The sequence below is a fragment of the Akebia trifoliata genome, chromosome 12 (genome assembly GCF_017979445.1).
Source record: "Akebia trifoliata isolate Shusen 1 chromosome 12, ASM1797944v1, whole genome shotgun sequence".
NCBI lineage: Eukaryota > Viridiplantae > Streptophyta > Magnoliopsida > Ranunculales > Lardizabalaceae > Akebia > Akebia trifoliata.
In genome coordinates, this window is record NC_141386.1 from 5,489,089 (window position 1) to 5,512,787 (window position 23,699).

At 35.2% G+C, this 23,699-nt stretch overlaps 1 protein-coding gene across 1 annotated transcript; it reads right to left on the reverse strand.

Moving 5' to 3' along the window:
• Positions 1-816: 816 nt before the first annotated feature.
• On the reverse strand, positions 817-22,417 carry AAE13 (AMP-dependent synthetase and ligase family protein). The gene is made up of 17 exons (XM_086417582.1): positions 22,136-22,417; positions 18,782-18,942; positions 18,334-18,507; positions 17,441-17,642; positions 17,234-17,322; positions 16,383-16,454; positions 16,165-16,215; positions 15,904-16,011; positions 8,179-8,277; positions 7,228-7,320; positions 7,012-7,089; positions 6,046-6,150; positions 5,332-5,422; positions 4,011-4,084; positions 2,475-2,654; positions 1,173-1,226; positions 817-1,071 (listed from the first exon to the last, which is right to left on the reverse strand). Exons 1-17 carry the CDS (start codon positions 22,296-22,298, stop codon positions 1,033-1,035), a joined length of 1,833 nt encoding a protein of 610 aa, XP_086273708.1. The 5' UTR covers positions 22,299-22,417; the 3' UTR covers positions 817-1,032.
• Between the last annotated feature and the right edge of the window lie 1,282 nt (positions 22,418-23,699).

Here is a 23,699-nt window from a genome sequence, read left to right on the forward strand (position 1 = left end):
GCATCCTCAATCTCTAATAAAAAAAACTCAGATTTTTCTTCTAAAATCCATCATCTTCAACCTTTTTGGAGAAATTTTTTAATTCTCATTATCTACTTAAAAGTCTTCAACTTTCAAATCTCAAGGCATATAATTTGTTGAGGAAGCATAAAATAATGGAATATTTGGGGTAGCAAAATCTAGGATTTTCTAGGAAGGAGGCAAAGTAGAAAATGATAGATTAAAATAAGGTTAAATAGATTGAAGTTACTCTAGAGTTTGAACAGCTTAAAGTTGACTGATTTTGGGAAGAAAAAACAAATAAACATTTTTCGAGCGATTGAGCATAATGAAATTTTGGGTAGAAAGTCTAGAGAACTTGAAAATGATGAATTTTAGATAAAGTTCGGTAATCTATTTCATGGAGGTAGGAGAACTTGAAGATGACTTGTTTTTATAAGAAAAATCTTGGTTTTTTTGCTAGAGACTGAAGTGAGGGCACTTTAGTCTTTTCTTCTTAGTCTGTTTAGAAGACTGAAGTCAAGTGATGCATGCCATTAGTTTCAAAACATAGGGGGTATCTCTAATATTGTGCAAAATGTAAGGGGCATGTCTAAATCACCCAAAAAAGTAGTCATATAAAATATAAATGCATAATAGAAAACAAAGACGTAGTTGTTCCAAACTTCTGACATTTTTATTTTTGAGGAAATTATTTTATAATATTTTTTCTTATTACGAAAATGGTTATCTGGTGTACAGTCATTGTACAACAATTTGAAAATTTTACCACAATGACCTTGAGTTAAATGCAGGTAAATTGGTAAATAGAAAAAGTAACCTTACAAAATATATATATATATATATAACTGTTTCAGTAAAAACAAATAATTATAAAATTGGATACATTGTCATTTGTGTAAATATTACAAAAATGGCTTGACTCAGTAATTTTTGCAAAACAAGCTTTATTTTATTTTTAGACTTATCTCAACAGTTGTATCTTCACATCTTTATTGTAGTCCCAAAGGCATATGAGACTTTCAGAGTCTTTCAGCAATCTAACATTCTTTTCAGCGCCTTTTTGTTCACCTGTAATGAAACAAGGAAAGTCAGTTTTTCGACTACTTGATAGAAAGAATACATAAAAGTGATCCACAAATTTTCTCACAGAAAATAATGAAATATTTTACCTTTCCCATGGCATTGCGGGGAAGTGAATCCCACAAAAACAACCTCGTTGGTATCTGCAAACAGTTAAAACATTAGTAGTTAGAACAAGGGTCAAAAGCTAATCAAATAACCCATTTAAGCAAAAAAGATCCAATTCGGTTTCTTCATAGGGAGCTCAAAATCTTCAAAACCAAAGAGAAAATCAATCTATTGCTTTAAAAACTGGTCCAAATCTCTTACCATTTAGCTCCCTTTTAAGTTCCTTAAATCATTTGCATCAACATTAAGAAGCAAGAATCAAGATTCAAAAAGCAAGATTAAATTTTTTTTGCAATATTCAAGAAGTAAGATTGTTTTGTTTTTTTTTTTTTTGAGTTTATGTATTCTTACAAAATTGTTAAACATGCAAATATTATTTTTTGCTAGGCAAGCAAGGGTGTTTAATAGTCAACGTGAAAGTAGGTTCAACGAGTTTGAACCTAGGTCGTGGGATCCATACTCCACACACCTTTACCAACTTAGCTAAGTTGGCACCTTCATTAGACATGCAAATATAATAAATAGTAATGAAAGTAAAAATAAAAAAAGATAACAAAAAAGTATTTTCTAGAATTATTGTAAATTTTGCAATTTTTTCATTCTTATTTTTCTATTTAATGAAAAAATATTTTGTGAACACATGCCCACAAGATATGATAATCGCATTATCACCACATATGCTATTAGACAACATTTGTTAGTGGGCCTCCATTCTAGGCGGTCACAAGTTTGATAACTTTGTTTTCAAGTGAGAACGTGGGATCAATTAAATTCTCTCTAGAGGCTCTTTTCCATCAGTGGGCCTCCATCCTAGAGGGAGTCAGGTTTAGTGACTTTTCAGTGGAGTCAATCAACTTCCTATAGCTTATGATTGTATTTTTGCCAATAAGGTCAGTCACTCAATCACTCAATAATTCTATATAACAGTTATAATATTATAAAAATATACCTTTATATTCATATTTAGCCAAAATCAACACTCTATACAAGTGTAAAATTCTCACACCTGTATTTGAACAACAAGGGAAACTGCGCCACCTTTTAATTCAAAAAAGATTCAACCCGGTAAATAACCATGTTTTAATTTCAGTTTCACTCCAACTTGGATTCTCTGTAAGCCCGAGTTTCAAGGTTTTTTTTGAAAATCATTGGTATGAGAAAAACAATTATAAGAATATTACTTTGGGAAAAAGAAAAACAATGGCATTCATCCAAGTTTTCCACTTAACCACAGCTTACCATGTTGAAACAGAAAAATAAATGAAATAGGAATGCAAATAAACCTTGTATGGAGCAAGTTTTTCCTTAGCCCAGGTCTGAAGTTCTTCTAAACTGATGGCTGGCTTAAACTCTTCCTCCCCTCTTTTCTTTGCATCGGCCTCGGGTACAATTATTGCACACACGGCTTCCCCATAGTCTTTGTCTGGTAAACCCAGCACACAACACTCTGACACAGTCGGATGCTGCAAACAAATTTAAGGCTTTGTCAGCTTAGCTGCCACATTACTGCACTCTAAGATGATAAAATATGTAAATAATGTTTCAGAAGGAACGCATCACCTTGGTGAGTTAGTAATGTCTGTAGGTCATAATACCAATGACATGGAATCAAAAGCCTACCCTCACACTTAAACCCATGAAAAAAGAGAGCTTCTATTGGCACCCGAACTTTTACTTATTACACTCCAACTAAAAATAAGTGAATGATTGATAATAAGTAAAAGTTGGGGTTCCAATTGAAGCTCTCTCAATTATTATTTTTTCTTTTTTTGGGTGCTAGATTTCTATATTTTGAGTTTAAAATCTTATATGAGCCTAATAATAATTGTAACCAACTACTAAAATTGTTTGAGCGAGTGTCATACAATGTTGAGAAAATAATTTGAGCCAAAACTTTGTAAAGTTTGAATGATGTTCTTTAATCTTTAATTGGGGTGTGTTAAATAATTTAAGAAATTGAAGTGTAATAAGTAAAAGTTGGGGTGCCAATAGCAGCTCTCTAAAAAAAACATTCTTGCCATGTGGAGGGATGGCATTGCTGATTCAGACCATCCATCTGATATATGACCCCCCAGGATTGGACATTGAGTAGTTTCCTTGTTCACATCATGCCTAGAATTTTCAAAATTCTGTAAGGGTATGTTGGAAGAGGAAGAGGAAGGGGAAGAAGATGAGGGAGAGGAGGGGAGGATGTGGCGATGGCATTGGCGGAGGTAAGTGAGGAAGAAGAGGGGAAGGCGTGGTGGTGGCGATGGTGGTGAGGGAAGAAGAAGAAAGAGAGAGAGAGAGAGAGAGAAGGTGACTGGTGATGGTGACGACGGTGGTGGTGATAGTGATGAAGACGATGGTGAGCTTGAATGTGGTGGTGGTGGTGGGGAAGAAGAAGAAGATATTTTGGGGAAGGAAAATTTATATGGATTTCACTTTCCCACCCATATGGGTGGGAGAGTGAAATTCATGTTTTGGTCGACTTTTTAATTGGGGTGGAAAATGAATTTCCATGGAAAAATACAATCAAACACATGAAAAATGTCATTTTCCATAGAAATTGATTTTCCACCCTATTTTCCATGTGCAATCAAACATACCCTTAATGGGGAAAAGAAACATGTCCATTTTTCACCATGTGGACTCTATCGAATTGAAACTAGACGTGTGGGACACCGAGGAAGCTGACACCATAAAAAAGAAACCCTACCACTAATAAAATAAAAGCAAAATTTAATAATAGAGGTTATAAAAGGAATGGAGATGTCAGTTATGGCAATTATTTTCCTTCTGAAAACCATGAATAGGAAGTCAACAAGATGAGAACTTGCCTCTAAAAGTTCTGCTTCAATTTCTAGTGCAGATAGCTTATATCCACCAACTTTCATGATATCAGCACTTGTACCTGACAATGATCATTAAAAAATTAAGGTAATTGCAGTCAAATGGGAAAGGGTAGTGTAATAAGTATAGGAAGTTGAACAGATTCTTATACTGGACTAATAGTACAACTAAACCATTAAAGAAATGATTCACAGACTAAATGCAGGAAGCACAGAATATGTTATACAAGCGGAGATGAACCAAACATATGCATAGAATGTTAGTTCTAAGTTATATAACTAACATGGATACTCCATCTTTTATAGTATGAGAAGAGCCACTGGATACTCCCATCATATAACTAACATATGCATAGAATGTTGGGTGGTCTAAAAACATCACGTTAATAAAAGGAGTATGGAAGAGACGAGTATGTTGAGATGGATGAATAGAAAAACTAGGAAAGATAGAATTAGAAACAAACGCATTCGGGAAAATGTAGGTGTAGCTCCAAGAAGTGACAAACAAAGAGGCAGTCGACCGAGATGGTTTGGGATGTTTAACAAAGACCTGTTACAGCCCTAGTTAGCTGAAATATTCAAGTTGAATGTCCTAAACAAGCGAGATAAAGAGCCAAAAGAAAGAGGATGGAGATAGTGAAAGCAAATATGAGCTCACTTTCAAATTTCAATAACAGAAGAGTTGGCTTTGGACAGAGTGGAATGAAGGAACATGATTCGTTTAGCAGAACCCAAATATTTGGGATAAGGCTTTGTTGTTTGAAATACCTATAACTTAATAACCAGAATGACGGTCCAAGGGAGTTCCACAACCGTGTATCTTTAATTAGAAGGTTGTGAGTTCTCAGCCTGCACTTTTTCATCAGTTTCAGTTGGTGATCAGGTGGTGGGGATTACAACTGAGAACCACTTATTAAAGAGCAAACATTTGAGGTCACTTTCAGTTGTCTGACACATAATTCCGCTCAAGTTGTGAAGGACTAACATATTTAACTTTTTATATTGATACATGGTTTCATATATAAAAGTGTTTCCACGAGTGTCATAAACATCTTTCATACATCAGAACAGATGCGCCTTGTCGCAGATTTTCCACGCTCACCACATGTAAAAGCTCATGTCCATATCTGACACATAAAATCTCCATATTGAAGTTCCCTAGGTCGCTAGTGCTTGTGTCCATAACATACAATGCTGAATTCACATTAACACTGCCTATAACAAGGCATAGTGAAGCACATGGATGTGTTTTTGTAACAAAATAATACATTGGAAAAAAGGAACAATCATGTGGCAGAGGTTTGCTTACGTCCCAAAATAATGATATACCCATCCTCATCCACTTTTACCGTATCTCCAGTCTTGAAGAACCCACCATCAATAAAAGATGCCTTTGTTACCTAAGATGATTATCACATATATAAATCAAAATGAGGAACTACATAATGATAAGGTATATAGAATTTTATAGTTGCAGAATTTAACAGGTTACAACATTTCACATACTCTTCTTGTTTGAATAATTTACTTGGAAAAATTCATAAACCATTCATCAACAACAAACTACTTGATTTTCAGTTTGAAATTTTGTTTTTCTACAATATTTGTTCTCTAGCTGAAGCTACCTGTGATTCTGAATTTCCCATCATTCAGCTTTAATTCATTTGCAGAACTTTAAAATTCACATGGAAATGCCTCAATGGTATAGCATTAGTCTGCTAATTCAACAATCATAACAGTATCCCACTGAAGATAGAACGGTTCGAGATTTGTATTATCTGGATGTGTATAAATCCCGACCATTGGATTTCATGTTTACACAGTTGAGATCTTGTGTTTTCTCATGAGTCACCAGAACCCAACCCCATATATATACATAAAGGCATACAGAACTCAGGATGATAACATTCATGCATATAATTAAAAAAGAAAAAGAAAGAACGAAAGAAAGAAAGAAAGTTATGAATCAAACTGAAAAGGAAACATGTGAAAAGAGACAATATAAGAAGTTATCAGAAAGGACCTCAGGTTGTTTCCAGTATTCTTTGAACAGTGAAGGGCTTCTAACACAAAGCTCACCCTCCTCCACTGTATCACTACCACTCTCATCTTCTGAAATAATTTTGACCTATAATAAATCCACAGAGTATGCTTAGGAGAAATATTAACCAAAAAATTTCTTCACATCTGGCAATCAGGGTATTAAAAAATTGGAAAAACTACAGTTGATAATAAATGTAGACTAAACTATGGTTTGTATTGCAGGTCGCATGTACCAAGCTTATCTAGCATATTCATAGATATTGACAAACATTGGATTAAGATTATTTCACATGAGCGAACCTGTATGAAATCTAGCAAGAAAGGGTGTGCAATACATCCAACACTGAAACAGAATTAGTTCACAATATTGACAGTTCTTGATGCATAGTCTAAACAACATCTATATAATAAAACACAACTGTAGGGCCCACTTTGCTACAGTTTTGTCGGATGGGGGGGTAAACATCCCATCCAGCTACAATTTTGTGTGGTCCACCCTACTCACTTTATTGCCTTTCATTTTCACCCCTTCAACTGTATTATCTTTCCTCTCCTCCCCCTTATTTTTTTTTATTAATATCCCTCCAATTTTACTATATTTCTTTTTTGACTCTTTTCAATAATACCCCTCTAACTTTACTATCTTTCCTCTTCTACCCCTTTAACCCACTTTATTGTCTTTCCTCATCTCTCCTTTTCTTAATAATATCTCTCCAACATTATTATTTTTTCACTTTTACCCCCTTAACCTCAATTTTTTTTAATAATAATACCTGTCCAACTTTTTTTTTCGTTTTTACCTCCCTTAACCTTAAAGAGGATGTTGTGTCGTAGGCACGGGCGAACTCTAGTTCAATAATAAGACTGACTATGTCCGAAAAACCAGAAATAACTATTTTGTCTAATGCTTAATGTCAATAAAGGTTTTGAAAAGAATTTTGCAAACCTGTACACCAGGAAGAGGTTTGCCAACGGTGCCTCCTTTTCGTTCACTTCTCAAAGGATTAGATAATGCCATGACAAACTGTAAAACATTATGCCATTAATAATCATTGCAAAAATATTGTTTAAAAATTAAAGATAAAACTCTGCTTTGGTTACTGTATTATATAGCCTACAAATAGAAGAGGTGAAGTTTAACTAGATGATCAGATTCACTGACCTCAGTCATGCCATAGCGTTCCAAAAGGCGATGGCCTGTTATGCTTTCCCATTGTTTCATGATAGGAGAGGGAAGTGCAGAGGAGCCACACATCTAGGGGGGAAAATGACATCAACAGCAGTAGTTAAACATGCATTTTAGGTCAGAGGTAGAGGAGTGGACCTACCAGTGGGATTTCTATTAACAACACAGGTTAAACATGAGCAACATTTGGAGATGTTGAATTTCCGAAAAAACAAGTATAGCTATAATCTAAAAATAATGAATAAAGAACAGAATTTCCAGTTAAAATCACACAATGCATAAAGATGAAAAATCCAAATCAAAACCCTCCAATTATGTATCTGATCACATATAGTTTTTTTTTACTTCAAGATTTGAGCTCACAAGGTACCCATATGAACTTCCAGCATATAGTGGAGATAGAAGTTATTCTGTGAAATATAAGAAAGAAAAAAAAAAGTGAAAGAACTGGAATGGAGGAGTCGCTCAATGTTGACTTGTCTAGAGACAGATACCTTATTGGTTTACTGTCCACCAGCCACTCCTTCGCACTTTTTGTACATTTGAAAATAATTCAAATCCACCCTGTTTATATCATTGCTGGATTTTCTTATTTTGACTATTTGAGGACATAGAAATTTCCCTTTTTCTAAATCAGTAATGTACAAGTTTCCATTCCATGGACCTTCAGGCAAATTAGAAATTTTATTTTCAATGAGCGTTAATATAATGTTATTTTTGAAGCTCTAACAAAAGCATAAAGTTATAAAACATATGGGGCTACTAATATAAACATATTGGAGCACTAAATAACATTTTGAATGCTTAAAGGTTCACAAACTGTACTTTAAAGTGGCTTTCAACAAGCCAAAAAAAAACATATTGACTACCCATTTTCAACTAGGAAAATAAAATAAATAGTGAGAGAAGGGAGTCGACATTAATTACCATAAGGCGCAACTGGCTTGCTGCTGAGGCTGAAGTCGCTTGTAACTCTGGATCCATTGCTTCAAAACCTTGTAATAATCTAGTATACATTGTAGGAACCTATGTTTCACAACAGCTCTTAACAATAAGAATACCACTTGGACAAGCACAAAAGTAAATGATAAAAAAAAAAAACTGTAGGCCCTGCTTAGAATCACTGTGAAACCTTGTAAATGCTTGGAAACACAAAATTATTTGGATTTTTTTCATCTTATAGGTGATTAGTAGACTATTAAAGAGGTGGACCCACCTGAAAAGCAGTGTAAGCACACATAAAAGAAAAGAGTTTTTTGGGTAAAGTTTTGCGGGCAGAAATGCCCAGCAGAACATTGTAAAAACACAGTCGTGAAACTCTCTATCCTTAATAATCAAATTCAAACAGCAGGTACTCTCATCTTCTCTTCACAGCCATCATCTTCAACCTCTTTAACCTAGACAAAAATCCATCATAATTTTCTTTTGCTTTGCAGTGGTACTAAATATCAAAAGTTTAGGGTTTTAGATAGTTTTTGTGTATTTTTTCTCTTATTAGGAGTGATTTGTTTATTATTTTTTATTGATAACAATGCTTCTACATGAATTTTGCCTGGCTAGGGTTTCAGGAGGGGTTTGCAAGTTGATTTCAACAAAAGCTATGGCAATAATAGGGATAAAAGACTGGAGATATAGGAATTGGACTGCTACTGAAGAATCTAGGCTATTTTCATACTCTAAATGGTTGCAAAAATTGTACTTCAATTATTTAAGGCATTTGATTGATAAAAAAATGGATTTTCATTCAGGCATGTGTTTTGATATTTTCCTGTCAAATATTTCATGAGCTTTTTGTTTGATTTTTATTTTCCTAAGTTACAACTTGCAAGTTTCATTCTGGATATGTGGGTGGGGTGTTGGGGGGATAGAAGAAAATCTCTCTTTTTTTTTTTTTCTTTTTTTTTTAAATATAGTTTGCTGCAATTTTTTGTATCTTCTTTGCCAACCAAGTACTCGCAAAATTTTGTGGGGATTCTTTGGAGATACTGCCAAGCACTCGATCAATAAAAAGTCATCAAATCCGTAAATTGAAAAGTATACTAGGCATATTTTTTTACGTTTTATGATGTTTTATGACGTACCAAGCAGGGCCTTAATTGAATACATCTGCACCATTTAAGACAATTATAAGCTTTAAAGCTTATAGAAATTATAGAATGCGTGTATTCTGGATTTTTTCTGTTTTGATTGGTGAAGTGAAATAATAATATTATCTCATACAAGAAATAGTTAAAGTACAACAAAACTTGGCAGGCTCATTCATTGGCCCTAGGGAGTGACACACAATTATATTCATTCACTTGTAAAGCAGAAACACACGCACACACAGACGGTAGCTAACATCCTACTCGAAATAATAAGAAAAGAATTGTTGGAGCATATATTAGAGTATGTTAGTCCAAGGGTATTTTTGTCTTTTCCTTTCTTTTGGGTATTCTTATATAAGCCCATTCTCTTCTTGTAATCGCTTAGGCTTTTCTAATGCAAATGAATCTCTCTCTCTTTTCTTTCTACTTTGTCTAACATGGTATCAAAGCAGGTGTACCTCAGGGATGGGTCGGGTTAGTATCTCCAGCCCTGTGTGGAGGGGGAGAGCCGAGTGTCTCCAGCCCTGGCACTGAGGGGGAGTGTTAGCTTAGTCCCACATCACCTACGTACTCTTGGGTTGTGCAATGTATAAAGCAGGGGCAAGCCTCTAAAACAGCCGCAGCCCCCTCATTGCAACACCAGCAGCCTCGCAACAACAACTGCCTCACAACAGCATCAACAGTCACAAAGCAGCAGTAGCCCCCTCATAGCAATAATAGCAGCCTCACAGCAACAACAGCCTCACAACAACAACAGCCTCACAGTGACAGCAGCAGCCTCGTTACATTTGCAGTAGCATCAGCAGCCCAAAACAACAGCTTCATCATTGCTGCAGCAGAAACATCACAACAGTCTTTTGGGTGCACAAGGTCTGTTTGATAAAATGCCTGTGGCAAACCATGTGCAACTGGTTTGCATGACTGTAATCCTTTGATTATCATTTCTCGATTCGAATTTCTTCTCTTAAGAAAAGCTATTACATTGATCATTTCTTTGATTTGGATTGCAATGTCGAGTTAATGAGATAATTCTCTTTAGTCTATTAGTGTTCGACTTAACGGAAAGAATTACTCTTATTGGAGTTATGTGATGAAGAATTTCCTAAAAGGGAAAAAGATGTGGGGATATGTACCGATGATTTGACTATACCATCAGATAGGACAGATGTGAAATATGTTGAGTTGTTTGCTATATGGGAAGTCAACAACTCAACTGGCCAAATACGCCAAATACGAGATAGCCAAAGAGATTTGGGGTCATTTATCCAAATTGTTCACCCAATCAAACTTTGCAAAGAGATATCAATTAGAAACGGACATCAAGGAAGCTCGACAAAGAGATAAAACTATTCAGGAGTTTTATTCAATTATGACTGACTTTTGGGATCATTTGGCTCTCACTGAGTCACCAACACTCAGCTCATATGTTCCCTACTTGGCCTATAGAGAGGAGCAACGCCTTGTTCATTTGTTAATGGCTCTTCGTGACGACTTTGAAGCTCTTCGAGGTTCCAATCTTCACCGTAACCCTTTGCCTTTTGTTGGCTCTGTTATTAGTGAGCTTCTGGTTAAGGAGGTGCACCTCAAGTCTCAAGTTAGAAAAAGTCTTCTCCCTACACCTACTCAAGCAATTATGGTGGTTCCTTCTAGATTATCCTCGCATTTGCATAATCGGATTCGACATAGATCGAAGGTTGTTGGCATAGATGAGTGTAGTTTTTGCAAGCAAAAAGATCGTTGGAAGGCCCAATGCCCTATGCTCATTACCCGTGGCCAACACTCTCAGCATCAACAACACACTTCTAGACCTGACCAATTTCACTCTGCAACTGTTACTTCTAATCCTAGACATATACCAGTAGTTGCTTTTACTCTTGGTGATTCAGCAATATCTTATTCTATCTTATTTGGACTAGCAAAACAGTTGCAGAGGTTTTTATCTATACAACCTCAAGTTTTCACCTCTTCTTCGCCTGTAGGTCTGTCATCCTCAACCTCTTCAGGTATACCTCAATCAACCTGGGTCTTCGACTCAGGAGCTTCTCATCACATGAAATATGATTCTTCTTTGTTTACTTCCTTATTTTCATCTTCATCTTCTATTCTAGTTCTGACTGTTGATGGTATTTCTATGTCATTAGTAGGTGTTGGTTCCATTGCTAACTCGCATTTGACTCTTTCAGATGTTTATTATATTCCTCAACTTACTTTGAGTCTTATTTCTATTGGTCAATTATGTGATTATGGATTTTTGGTTCATTTCACATCTACTTATTGTTATGTCCAAGACCTTCATTCGCAGAGGTTAATTGGGATAGGCCATAGAGAGGGAGGTTTATTCTTGTTGGAGGAACTTCATGTTCTTGTTGTTGTTGCTTCTAGTGTTGATCTATCGTCTTTCCATCTTAGTTCCTCTTCTTATAGTTTTTTACTTATGGCCTTCTCGTCTTAGTCATATTTCTAATTCTAGGTTAAAATATTTAGTTTCTAATAATGTCTTGGAAAATTTACCAACTCATGATATTTCAAATTGTAGTGGTTGTAAACTTGCTAAGTTTTTTGCTTTACCTTTTAACAAAAATACTTTAATTGCTCATGCTACATTTGATTTGGTTCACTTTGATGTTTGGGGACCTGCCCCTATTACTATACTAAAGGGGGGTCCAGATATTATGTTTCTTTCATTGACGATTACACTCATTATTGTTGGGTGTATCTTATGAAGCATTGTTATGATTTTATTCATATTTTAATAATTTTCGTGCTTTTGTTAAAACACAACACACGGTTACTATTAAATGTTTTAGATGTGACTTGGGTGGGGAATACACTTCTAGTGACTTTTCTAATCTTCTTGGCTCTGATGGAACTATCCACCAATCTTCTTGCACTGAAACTCCCAAGCAGAATGGTGTTGGTGAGTGCAAACACAGACATATTATTGAGACTGCTCGTTCTTTTCTTATCTCTGCCAGTGTTCCTAGTATAGTTTGGGTTGAAGCAATTCTCACCGTTGTGTACTTGATCAATATGATTCCTACTGCTCTCACCTCTGGCATTTCTCCTTTTGAGAGGTTGTATGGTATAGTTCCAGATTACTCATGTTTGAAAGTATTTTGTTGCACTTGTTTTGTTCTCAAACATCATGATGAACGTACTAAACTCTCTACTCTATATGTTATTTGTGTCTTTCTTGGCTATAATAAGGGCCACAAGATATATCGTCGTTTTGATCCTGTTACTCATAAGCTCTATGTGTCTCATCATGTTGTGTTTTTGGAACATATTCCCTTCAGCTCTACTCCTAACAGTTCCCATAGTCTCACTAAATTTGATCTTATTTACATTAATCATTTTCTTAACGATGATGATATGTTACCCACTGAATGTTCCACTCCGACACCACCTCTTTCTACATTTGTTCTTGTGCAAATCCTAATGGTCTTCCTCCCTCCTCGGACTACCATGCAGCTCCTGAGACTAAGGCTCTTGCTCTTCCAAGATATCTTCAGCACATTCATAAGCCTCCCTAGAAATTGGGATTCTCTAACTTTTGTTACTCTTAAGGCATTCTCTTTTTTTTTTTGTATCTGTTCACAATCTTCTGAGCCAGCCTCCTATAAGGAGGCTGTTCTTGATCCCCTTTGGCAGTAGGCTATGGATGAGGAACTCTTTGCTTTACATCAAACATGCAATTGGGATTTAGTGTCGCTTCCAGCCAGCAAGCATACTGTTAGTTCTCGTAGGGTTTACAAAATCAAGACAATCTGATGGTTCTGTCGAGGGATACAAGGCTCGTCTGGTTGCAAAGGGTTTCACTCAACAGTATGGATTTGATTATGAAGAGACATTTGCTTCAGTAGCAAAGATGACCATTGTTCGCAATCTCATTACAGTTGCATTTGTCCATCAGTGGGCTCTCTTTCAGCTTGATGTCAAGAATGCTTTCTTGAATGGGAATCTGCAATATCCTGGAAGTTTACATGACCCCTCCTCCTGGAGTGCTCTATAATCCTGGTGCGGTATGCAAGCTCAGGAAGGCATTATATGGTCTCAAACAAAATCCTCTAGCTTGGTTTGAAACATTCTCTACCATTGTGGGTTCTCTTGGCTTCTGCTCTAACGATTATGAATCTGCAATATTTGTTCGCTCCACCTCTGTTAGCCGCATCCTTCTCCTTCTCTACGTTGATAATATGATCCTAACGAGTAATGACACTGATGGTATTGCTCGGTTGAAACTTTAGTTGAGTCATCAGTTTGAAATGAAGGATTTGAGGCCCTTTCGCTACTTTCTTGGCATCTTCTCTGTCAATCCAAGTACACTGCTGACATCATTGAGATCGCTTGCATGACTAACTTTTGTACTGCTGAGACTTTCCTTGAGTTCACTGCACGGTATACTTCTTCTGATGGTCCTCCTCTACCTAGCCCATTTCTCTACCGTACCATAGTTGGCAACTTGGTCTATCTTACCATCACTCAGCTAGATATTGCATATGATGTCTACATCGTTAGTCAATTTGTTTCATCTCCTACCATTGTCTATTGGGCAATAGTTGTTTGCATTCTTCGCTATCTTCGGGGTCTCTACATTAGAGTTTATTATTTTCCTCCACGTCTGCTCTGGAGCTTGGAACTTACTCTGATGCTGATTGGGTTAGTGATAGCTCTGATCGCAAGTCCACCACTGGCTTCTGTATTTTTCTATGCGACTTTATCATTTCCTGGAAGACTAAGAAGTAATCTATCGTTTCTCGTTCCTCCACGGAGGCTGAGTACCGTGTTATGGCCTCCACCACTGTTGAAATAGTTTGGCTACTTTAGTTGCTTACCGATATGAGTGTAACTCTCTCTGACCCCATTCCTATGTATTGTGATAATAGGAGTGCGATCCAGATTTTCCACAACTCTGTGTTTCATGAGCTCACAATGTGCATAGAGATTGACTACCATCTCACCTGTTATCATCTTCAACATCACACAATCACCTTGTTTTTCATCTCTTCATCCTTGCAGTTGGCCGATATCTTTACGAAATCTCACACCATTCAACGTTTCCGCTTTCTTCTTTACAAGCTCTCAATGCTTCTTGCCGTCACATTGTGAGTTTGAGGGGGGGGGGGGGGGGGGTTAGAGTATATATTAGAGTATGTTAGAGTTCAAGGGTATTTCTGTCTTTTCCTTTTTTTTGGGTAGTCTTACATAAGTCCATTCCCTTCTTGTAATTGCTTAGGGTTTTCTAATGCAAATGAATCTTTCTCTTTTCTTTCTACTTTATCTAACAAGAATAATCAAACTATTATACTATTTTGAGATGAGTAAGTGAGAGCCTAGGAAAAACAGAATCAATATTAATTCTAGAGATGATAAAACACAGGGGAGTTTGAATGGGATGGTTTGGTCATGTGCAACAAAGGTCGTTGATAACACCAATGAGAATGAGGACACTTGTGCAAAATACTCTAAAAGGGGGGTTTTTATTTTTTGGTGGGGGCCAATGAAAAAGTTGGTTTGAATTAGTTGGAAGGACTTGAATGTGTACTTATTAAAAAAGATCATGGACCTTGATGTAGGGTAGAACACACAAACCTAGAGTTTATGTTAAAAATTAGGTTCTATAGTGAAATCCGAAGAACTAGAAGTGATGAAGAATCTCTATGTTAAGCAAAACATACTAGAAACTTCAATCTAAGTTTGAGATTGATGGAAATCAATTGCAAACACTAAAATTAAGAACCAATATCAGGTTGTTTATCTTTAAAAAAACAAAAACAAAAACAAAACAAAACAAAAAAAGGGAAGAAAAGTCTCTTCTTTTTCTTTTATTAATCAATCTTCAAAAAAACTAACTGCTGAATTGTTTATTGAAACTCCTTATATAGATAACTCCTTCATAACAACTTAGAAACATTCTAAAATACTAAAAAGTTACTTCTTAATCTATCTATAACATATTACTAACCTTTTAATCCTATTAGAACTCAATTTGGATACCTAAAAAGACTTCTAATTATAACCTAAAGAATAAAAACGAGTTTAAAAGAAAAATAAAAACATAAAACAAATTAGACACTTCCTAAAGTTGAAATAGAAACTAACCAGGAAAAGAAACTTTTTAAAATTGAAATAGAAATTACTAGGACTACTTAAACAACTTAAAAAATAAAAACTCAATAAAAAAAAGTCCTAAGAGAAGTTAGAGTAGGTCTTGAGGATCGGTCAAAGATTGGATTGAGTTGACTTGTTCAAATCAAGTTGACTCGGTCAAACAGATTTGACTCAGTCAATGTTGTTGATTTCTTTCTTCGACGCTTCTTAACTCGATCATAGGCATTGAGATAAGTGTCGGTAAGCCTATCTACATCAGACTTGGGTAGAGTAGGATGTTGGGACAAGATTCATTTTGACTACTGCATATAATATGCACGAAGTGTAGGCAATTAAGCCATCAGAAAACACACTGCAAATGTGTACCAGTAATAGCAAAAAATGGCCTATAGGATCAATATTTTCATATACATTACATATATAATCATCAAAGCTTTGAAATAACTTGACTTACTCCTGTGAACACAGTAATAGCATCATCAACCTTCGCTCCATCTTTTGGATATGATTCACGCCATCTCTGCCAGATTCCCCTCACACTAAATTTTGGCATGAACTCAACCTTTAACAAACACCGAAAAATATATTATAACACAATTTTCAAGGTGCAGCCAGATGACCTTTAATTGTTAGGAAGAACTTTTACAGCACAAAACAGGAACTTAAGTTGACCTTTTTTGTGAAACAAATGAGTACATTAGTCAGAAGAAGTTACCGTAGCACCAGCATAAAGGGGGGCAAGTAAAGCATTAAAAAGCCCATGGACATGTAAAGTACAGGTTAAGGATCCCATACAACAGAGAACCTTCATATCAAGTTTTCAGAGTGCAAAAATAGGACACGCTCAAACAGAGGATTTCACAACCAAAACTCATAAACCTACAAATTAACGCTGAAATGAATTCTTATTATAGAAATGTATGTTCAGTGGATATGGTGTAGGGGTAGGCAATGCAGAAATTGATCCGACGATGAATATTCCCATGCCTCTGTCAAGATTTGGACCTGAAGCTCAGCAAAAATTACGTGAAAGTTACTTCCAAACCAAGCGACTGATAAAAATAATTGAGGAGAAATTGGAGAGAACAATATCATGCTTAGTTTATGAACAGTAAATAAACAATACGTTCCTTGCAAGATGTTTCTCAGAGTAATTACAAACATTTCACATGAACATGATTTCTATCTTTTTATGTTTCTGACAAGTGTGAGTTTTTGTACTCAGAAACAAACAAAAAAGTAGCAAAAGGAAAAAAAATAAAGGAAGCTAAGAAGGGCTTCCAATGTTCTAAGATTGCCTGATGTACAACAACCTCTTTTGCCAATGCATCAACTTCTTCACTAGCACTACTTACTTTCTTATAAGTAGCTTCAATAGCCCTACTATAAAGTTCAACTACAGAAAATTTCTTGGTTTATACAGACATCTCTAATGTTATAAAAAAAATATTGGTTAACCTCCACAAGCCTAACAAGAAATCTAATGTCCAAGCGGAGGCATCCTTCGGAGAGTGCTTAAGTTTGAACATATAATCCAAACCCTTTAGAAGTACCCTAGCCTCTGTTTCACCCAGCTTCTTGATACCAAAATTGCAAATATAACACTCATGCTTTCCAATATTAGCCAAATACTCATTTTCAAGTAAAATATATCAGTCCTGTGACTGAAAATGATAATACAAAGACATATTTGAATATTCTGTGTAAAAATATATAACAGACTATAATAGAATTAAAGTATATGTTATCACACCTCAAAACTCATAATGCATTGCAAGAAGTACCTGTGACATGATACTTCGGTGCGTGTGAACGACACCTTTTGGTTTACCAGTTGTACCACTAGTATACACAATCAACGCGGGATCATCTTCTGCAGCATCAGAAAACATTCTTTTTTTTATTAGGGTCAGTACATTAGAAAGCATTCTCATTAAACTTCTTTTTTATGCTCCTACAGTAGATAGAGTTTCAGTTGCAAGGACCATCACCTTCTGCTGCTTTTGAGTTTTCAATTTTCTCCAGTAGGTTTGTCTCCATATCCAATTCTCCAATTTGTGAATGTACAGGTGTACTTGTATTTGACGGAATAATGGAAACGGAGGGAATAAGAGAAAATTGAGCAGCACATTTAGCAGCAACATTCTCCATAAGCTCTTGATGATCTTCAGTGCTCAAAAGCACGGAGACATCCTATAAATTGAACAGTTGTGAACATTCTGCATACATTATCTCATAAGGAAACTTAAAAGCACCCAACTATAGCATGGAGAATATAGTCGCATGTTTAGAAGTGCTTCATCCAACTGCAGATGCAATTTCCACTTAAAACCCTCTCGCCAATATTCATAGGGACTATTAAACTGGTACTGAGGTCCAATTTCACCTATCAACTTGTAGGAGCTTATCCATCTTCTAGATATCCTTGATGAGAAGTCGTTTACAAGGAAAATAGAAAAACAAAAGAATAAAAAAATTGATATGATGATTACAATAATGATTTAAAAAAGAATGACAACAATTCAAAAGTCATCAAAAGCACACATATATTTGGATAAACAGACATAATGAGATGTATGCTTGAAGTCATGAGTGATTCTTGTACCCAGCGTTTCGGAAAAGGATATTAACTGATACACATCAAGACCATCTAGGAATTCAAACACTACTTATAGGAAAAAGTACGAAGCAATCTTCACATTAAGATAAGTGATCTTCTGGAAGATTGGCAAAGAAACAAGGAAAAAAACAGGGCAAATCTATAGAACAAGCGTGTGAAGTTCACAAATATATGTTACATTATATGGATCTCTCCGGTGTGATCTTATGATATAAAAAAGTGGGGAGAAAAGAAAAAGGAAATGAAGAACGTGCAGAAACAAACCGAGTCATTCATCACATGGAAAAGTTCGGCTTCTGGGTAGCTAAGCGCAAGTGGAACTGCAACCCCTCCACTAAGCCAAGTCCCTAACATTCCAGCAACAAATTCAGCTGAAGGTTTTGCCACAATTCCAACTCGAGCTCCACCGATATGTCCTGGTCCTCTGCCCTCAGATGTCTGAATGAGCAAGTAACAAGACAAGCCTAAATATGAAGTAACAATGCATGCATTTACCGTTAAAGCAATGTGACTGGTGTACTAGTGTGAATATGATTGCTTGGAAAGGTTAAACAGATTAGAAAATGAATGTATCATCATTCTCATCATCTTTGCCTTATCACAAAAAATTGGGGTTATCAACATGAATCCTATTTCACCAACTTGACCTGTAGAATATGCACTCAAATGTAAAGTTTCTAATATTGCTTAAATGGGATGTGTTTTTACTTACATTCTTGAAGACCCCATTGCATAGTAAATCGAATATTTTCCAAGCAGAAGAGATGAGTTGAACATAACTGTAACTCTTCTGCTCGGCTCTTAGAGCAATACTTTCACGTCCCTGCTTAGCAGTTGCCTTGACTACCTCCATAAATGTAGAAGATGAGGATACTGCGGATTTGGATATGAAACAGAAATTGTCAGTATTTAGTAAAATAATTCATTGCTGAAAAATACAAAATATCAATGACATATTCGGCACTGAATTTCTTAGCACATCACCTCAATCAAACAACTACATCACAAACTGGGAATTTGTACCTTTCTACAGAACTATCTAATAAGGGAACATTTGTGGAAATCCTCAACACATGCATGAGGCTATTTGTATACACAGTAAGCCATATATAGTGCATGCAGGAATTGCCAGGTAAATTATTTTGTCATTATTTGCAAATATATGGGTGATGGAGTACTTGCGAATCACATACATGTTCACAGATACATATATACATATTGGTGACTCGAAAATGACAACGGGAATGCGTCATCAAATATGTTTCATTCAACTAAAGGATTCCAGCCAATTCAAAGAATCTTCTAATCAATCCAGAGATCATTTCGATTCCATTGATTTTTTTAAGTTTATAAAAATTCACCCATGTCTGAAACTTCTAACCCTATCAAATGTAGAGTTCAAGCTAATGGTACACATAATTGTTTTCAGTTTTTTATCTCTTTCTTTTTATACTTAAATAATGTAAAAAAATCTTTACAATTGCAATATGACAGCTGCTTGGAGCTGAACAATGGGAAATAAAAAAACAACATGATTTTTTTTTTTTTTTGATAGATACAACATGATCATTTATTAAGGGTAGCAATGATGAGGATGCTTGGATGGGCAAGTACAAAGATTAAAAATAAATAAATTAGAAATTAACACATTCTTAAAAATGTAAAAGTAGCACCAATAGAAGATAAACTAAAGAAAAGTCGACTGAGATTGTTTGGTCATGTTCATTGAAGGCCAGTTACAACCATAGTTCGAAGAAATGTGCAAGTTGAAAATTCTAAAAGAGTGAGATGAAGACAAAAAAGAATGTACAAACCCAAAATTTTGGGATAAGGCTTTGATGATGAGGAGGATAAGGCTTTAATAAACCCGAAATTTCGAGGTTTGCTTCCCTTCTTCTTTGATCCGAGCTTACAAGGTTCCTTCAAAATGTCTTTTTTCATGTGGTTGGCGGCTTTGAATAAATTGCCAACAATCAACTCTCTTAGACGTGAAGGCCTTGTCTTGACTGACTATTGTTGTTTGTGCAAGTCTAGTGGTGAGTCGGTGGATCACCTCCTTATTCATTGCGAGGTGGCCTATAGCATTTGGTCTTTTTTTTCTATCTCTATTTGATGTTTCGTGGTGTCTTTCGAATTCGATTGTCCCTCTTCTTTTTAGTTCTCTAACAAGTGGAAGGTACTATGGAAGTTTACACCTTTTGCGATCTATTGGGGCTTGTGGAGAGAGAAACCTACGCACTTCAAGGGGACCGAAAGCACCTTACAAGAGCTCATTTTTAGTATTCTTGGTCTATTGTTCTTTTGGTGTAAGCAATTCAAGGAGTTCAGGGGCTTCTTTTTTGAAGATTTTCTATTTAAATGAGAAACTGTAATTAGGGAGTGATTGCCTTGTCTTTCTCTTCCTCATGTTCCCTGTTTTCTTGAGGACTTCTTGTCCTCCCCATTAATAACTTTTTGTTTATCAAAAAGAATAAAATAACGAGGATGACAAAGAAATTTTTTTTTGGGCCGAATTTAATTTGGATCCTACCACTTACAGTTTTTTGATCTAATTAAATTCTGACAACATAGGTACTTAGGTAGTACTGAGCTTTGGGGTTGACTCCGTTTGAACTGCCTCACTTTGTGCTTAAAAAAGTATGACACTAGCAAAAAAGGGTTCAAAATACAGTTGGATCCACCTTAAAGGCAGATTTATTTCTGCTTTGTAGAGTTTCCTCTCTATTTCGATTCCTGCCAATGACCTTCAGTGTTCATAAGAACCATAAAATGGCCTATGTATCAACTATCAACTACCAACTTTCTTTTAAAAAAATCACCATAATGGCAAGCTTAATGAATTCTTCAATTTATATTATAAAATATCATTATTATATGCAGCTAAGAACATTTCCTTCCTATGTGTAGTCTTAGTCATGGTTCAATATATCAAATCACATCGTATCAGAATGTATTGACCGATATATATTGGTATCGGCCGAAACTGATTCAAATCATTGAATGTTCTGGAAATGCAACGATCATGACAATATTGGTTTTCTCTTGACCAAAACATTGCTTCCAGATGAGATTTTAAACCTTGGTCTTAGCTACAATGTTGTTCTTTTTTTTTTTTGTTTCTTTCTAGAAAATCTGTTTCAATCTAACAAAGAATTAAAAATGGAAAATTATATTTGTTGCTGCTATCAGCTATTGGGTCACATTCACTCAAGTATCTAGTACCAAAAAATCACAAATTTTAATTACAAAAAGAAAAAAAAAACATTACTTACTTTAATCGCGAAATTAACCACACTAATTCAACCATTAAAAAAAACCATCTTTTGAATTCAAAAACAAACAATTAAACACCAAAGTACAAAACTAACCAAAATTCTCTCTAAAATCACTACATTCCTAAAGATCTCCTAGCTTACGAACAATCATCGACAGAAACAGAAATTTCCTCCAAAAGCAAAAACAAACTAAATCACAGAGCTATTTTTTATGCAATCATGAAAAGTTATGATGCTCTAAGAAGTCAGTTGCCTCGATCCGACTAGTCAAGCATCAAGCATATTGGTCCAGAACCCCATCATAAAGAAAAAGTCAACTTGATCTTGTTCAAGTTCATTTATTCCAAACCATTGGATTTTGCACATATACAATAGGGATTGTGTGTCATCAAATTGTCCATACAATCATTTTCGTAAAAACAGTTACAAAATTGGCTAAAAAGCTATTTTTTCATAAATATTAAAATGTGGCTGATTCTTTTTCTTTGTAGCAAACGTGGAGCGAAATGTGGGAAACGAAAGAGTAGATGTGAAACTGATCCGAGGAGATCTAACCAAAATTATGAAAAATCAAAACTAACCAAAAATTCTCTCTAAAATCACTACATTCCTAAAGATCTCCTAGCTTATGAACAATCATCGAAAGAAACATAAATTTCCTCCAAAAACAAAAACAAACTAAATCACAGAGCTAAAAGTTCATCCAAACATTTCCATTTCTGAAAGATTTAAAGCTCCAATCTTCATCAATCATAATAAACCAAAAACACATTGAGATAAAGAGAACGTACTCGCAAAAAATCGTGCTTGAGAAAACGAAAACCGAGGGTTTCTTTGATGAGAGAAACGCAAATACCCTATCCGTCGGAAACAGAACGAAGTCACAGGCTCTTCCCCACAAAAACGAGATCTGAAGAGAGGTTTCAAAGTAGTTGGAAGCCTTAAAGAGCTCATAAGGTCTTATTAATGGTAGCTGCCGCTAAAAACCGTTGAAGGTTGGGTAGTTTTCTCTCTTTCTTCGCGGGTGTTTTGAACCGTTAAAAAAGTTACGTGGTTTTCCTTCTTCTTTCAGGAAGGAAAAAATGCTGAAACAATGGCAACGTTTGAGGATTTGACTTATAAAACCAAATCAATCATTTTATTACTTGGGCTGTAAGTAGTAATAGATGGCCTGCCAATATCAATCATTTTTTAAAATTTTATAAAAGAATGAGAGCAAATTTCTTCCCTTCCCTTCCCTCCCTCCTCGTCTCTCCATTTTTTGAGAGAACAAAATTCTGAATTCTCTTCCTTCCATTTTTCTTCTCTTCCCTCTTCACTTAACAATCCAAACAGGAGAAAAGAAGAGAAAATAGTATATTTTTCTTTTCCCTTCTCTTCTCTCAATCAAAACAGATGGTAAGTCTCTAGTGTTGAAATATGTATCATTTATGGCCCAGCTTTAGAAACGTTATTTTTGAAGGATCTTTTAAAATTGTTGTCTAACTTTTGTTAATAAAATATCTAAAATACCCTCTATTAATTAAAGCACTTAAATTAATTCTTCTCTAATATCTATTAATATCAAAATTGAAAAATTAGGAACCTAAATGAATCCCTAGACTTCTTCTCTAATATCTATTGATCTTAAAAGTATAAAAATAGGAACTCCATTAACGCTGTTGGCTTCATATCGAAATCCAAATAGATATGAATTATTCTATTTTTTTAATAGATTGTTCATTTTTTATAAAAATCCAATAACATAGATTTGGGATTAATTCTCACCATATTGAGTTCTTGATCTTATTAAAAATAATGCTTACTGATTTTGAAAAGGGGAAAAAAAAACTCTAATGAATCTCCAATAGAGGATCAAATTCATTTTTTTTCTTACGGTAATTGATCGTAGGAGATCTTCTAGAACTTTCTTGCCGTTACAATTTTGATATTTAGTCTTTTACAAAGTCAAATTTCAATTTTCATACGTAAAGTTTTAGAGCACAGATAAAACATTAACGATTTAAATAAATTCTACACAATATATGTTGAAGCATCAAATTTGAAGTCATTTAAGTAGTTAGGCCCATTGAGCAATAGCTGTTATGTTTGTTGTAAGTATTATAACACAAGGACAAGTATGATTCCATTTACAATCAATTGAAGTGATGGGTCCCTCCTACTTATCATTTTGATGATAATTTCTATGTCATTTACATATTCAAGGACTAATGGATTGACTTCTGTAAATGACTTTACTTTCTCGTCGGTGGATAAGATTAATATGAACAAATTGATTTTCTGTAGTGCCTCTGACATAATTAAAAATATATGTAGATATCCAAGTGACTTAATCATTTATTCTTCACTTCATGA

What these genes read in the sequence shown, in the direction of transcription:
- AAE13 (XM_086417582.1), bottom strand. Translation starts at nt 22,298, where the DNA reads ATGAGCTCTTTAAGGCTTCCAACTACTTTGAAACCTCTCTTCAGATCT. An exon ending in CAAGCCAGTTGCGCCTTATG is followed by an intron (nt 7,321 to 8,178) that starts GTAATTAATGTC and finishes TTTCCCCCCTAG; the next exon opens with ATGTGTGGCTCCTCTGCACT. An exon ending in CCCGCAATGCCATGGGAAAG is followed by an intron (nt 1,072 to 1,172) that starts GTAAAATATTTC and finishes GTTTCATTACAG; the next exon opens with GTGAACAAAAAGGCGCTGAA.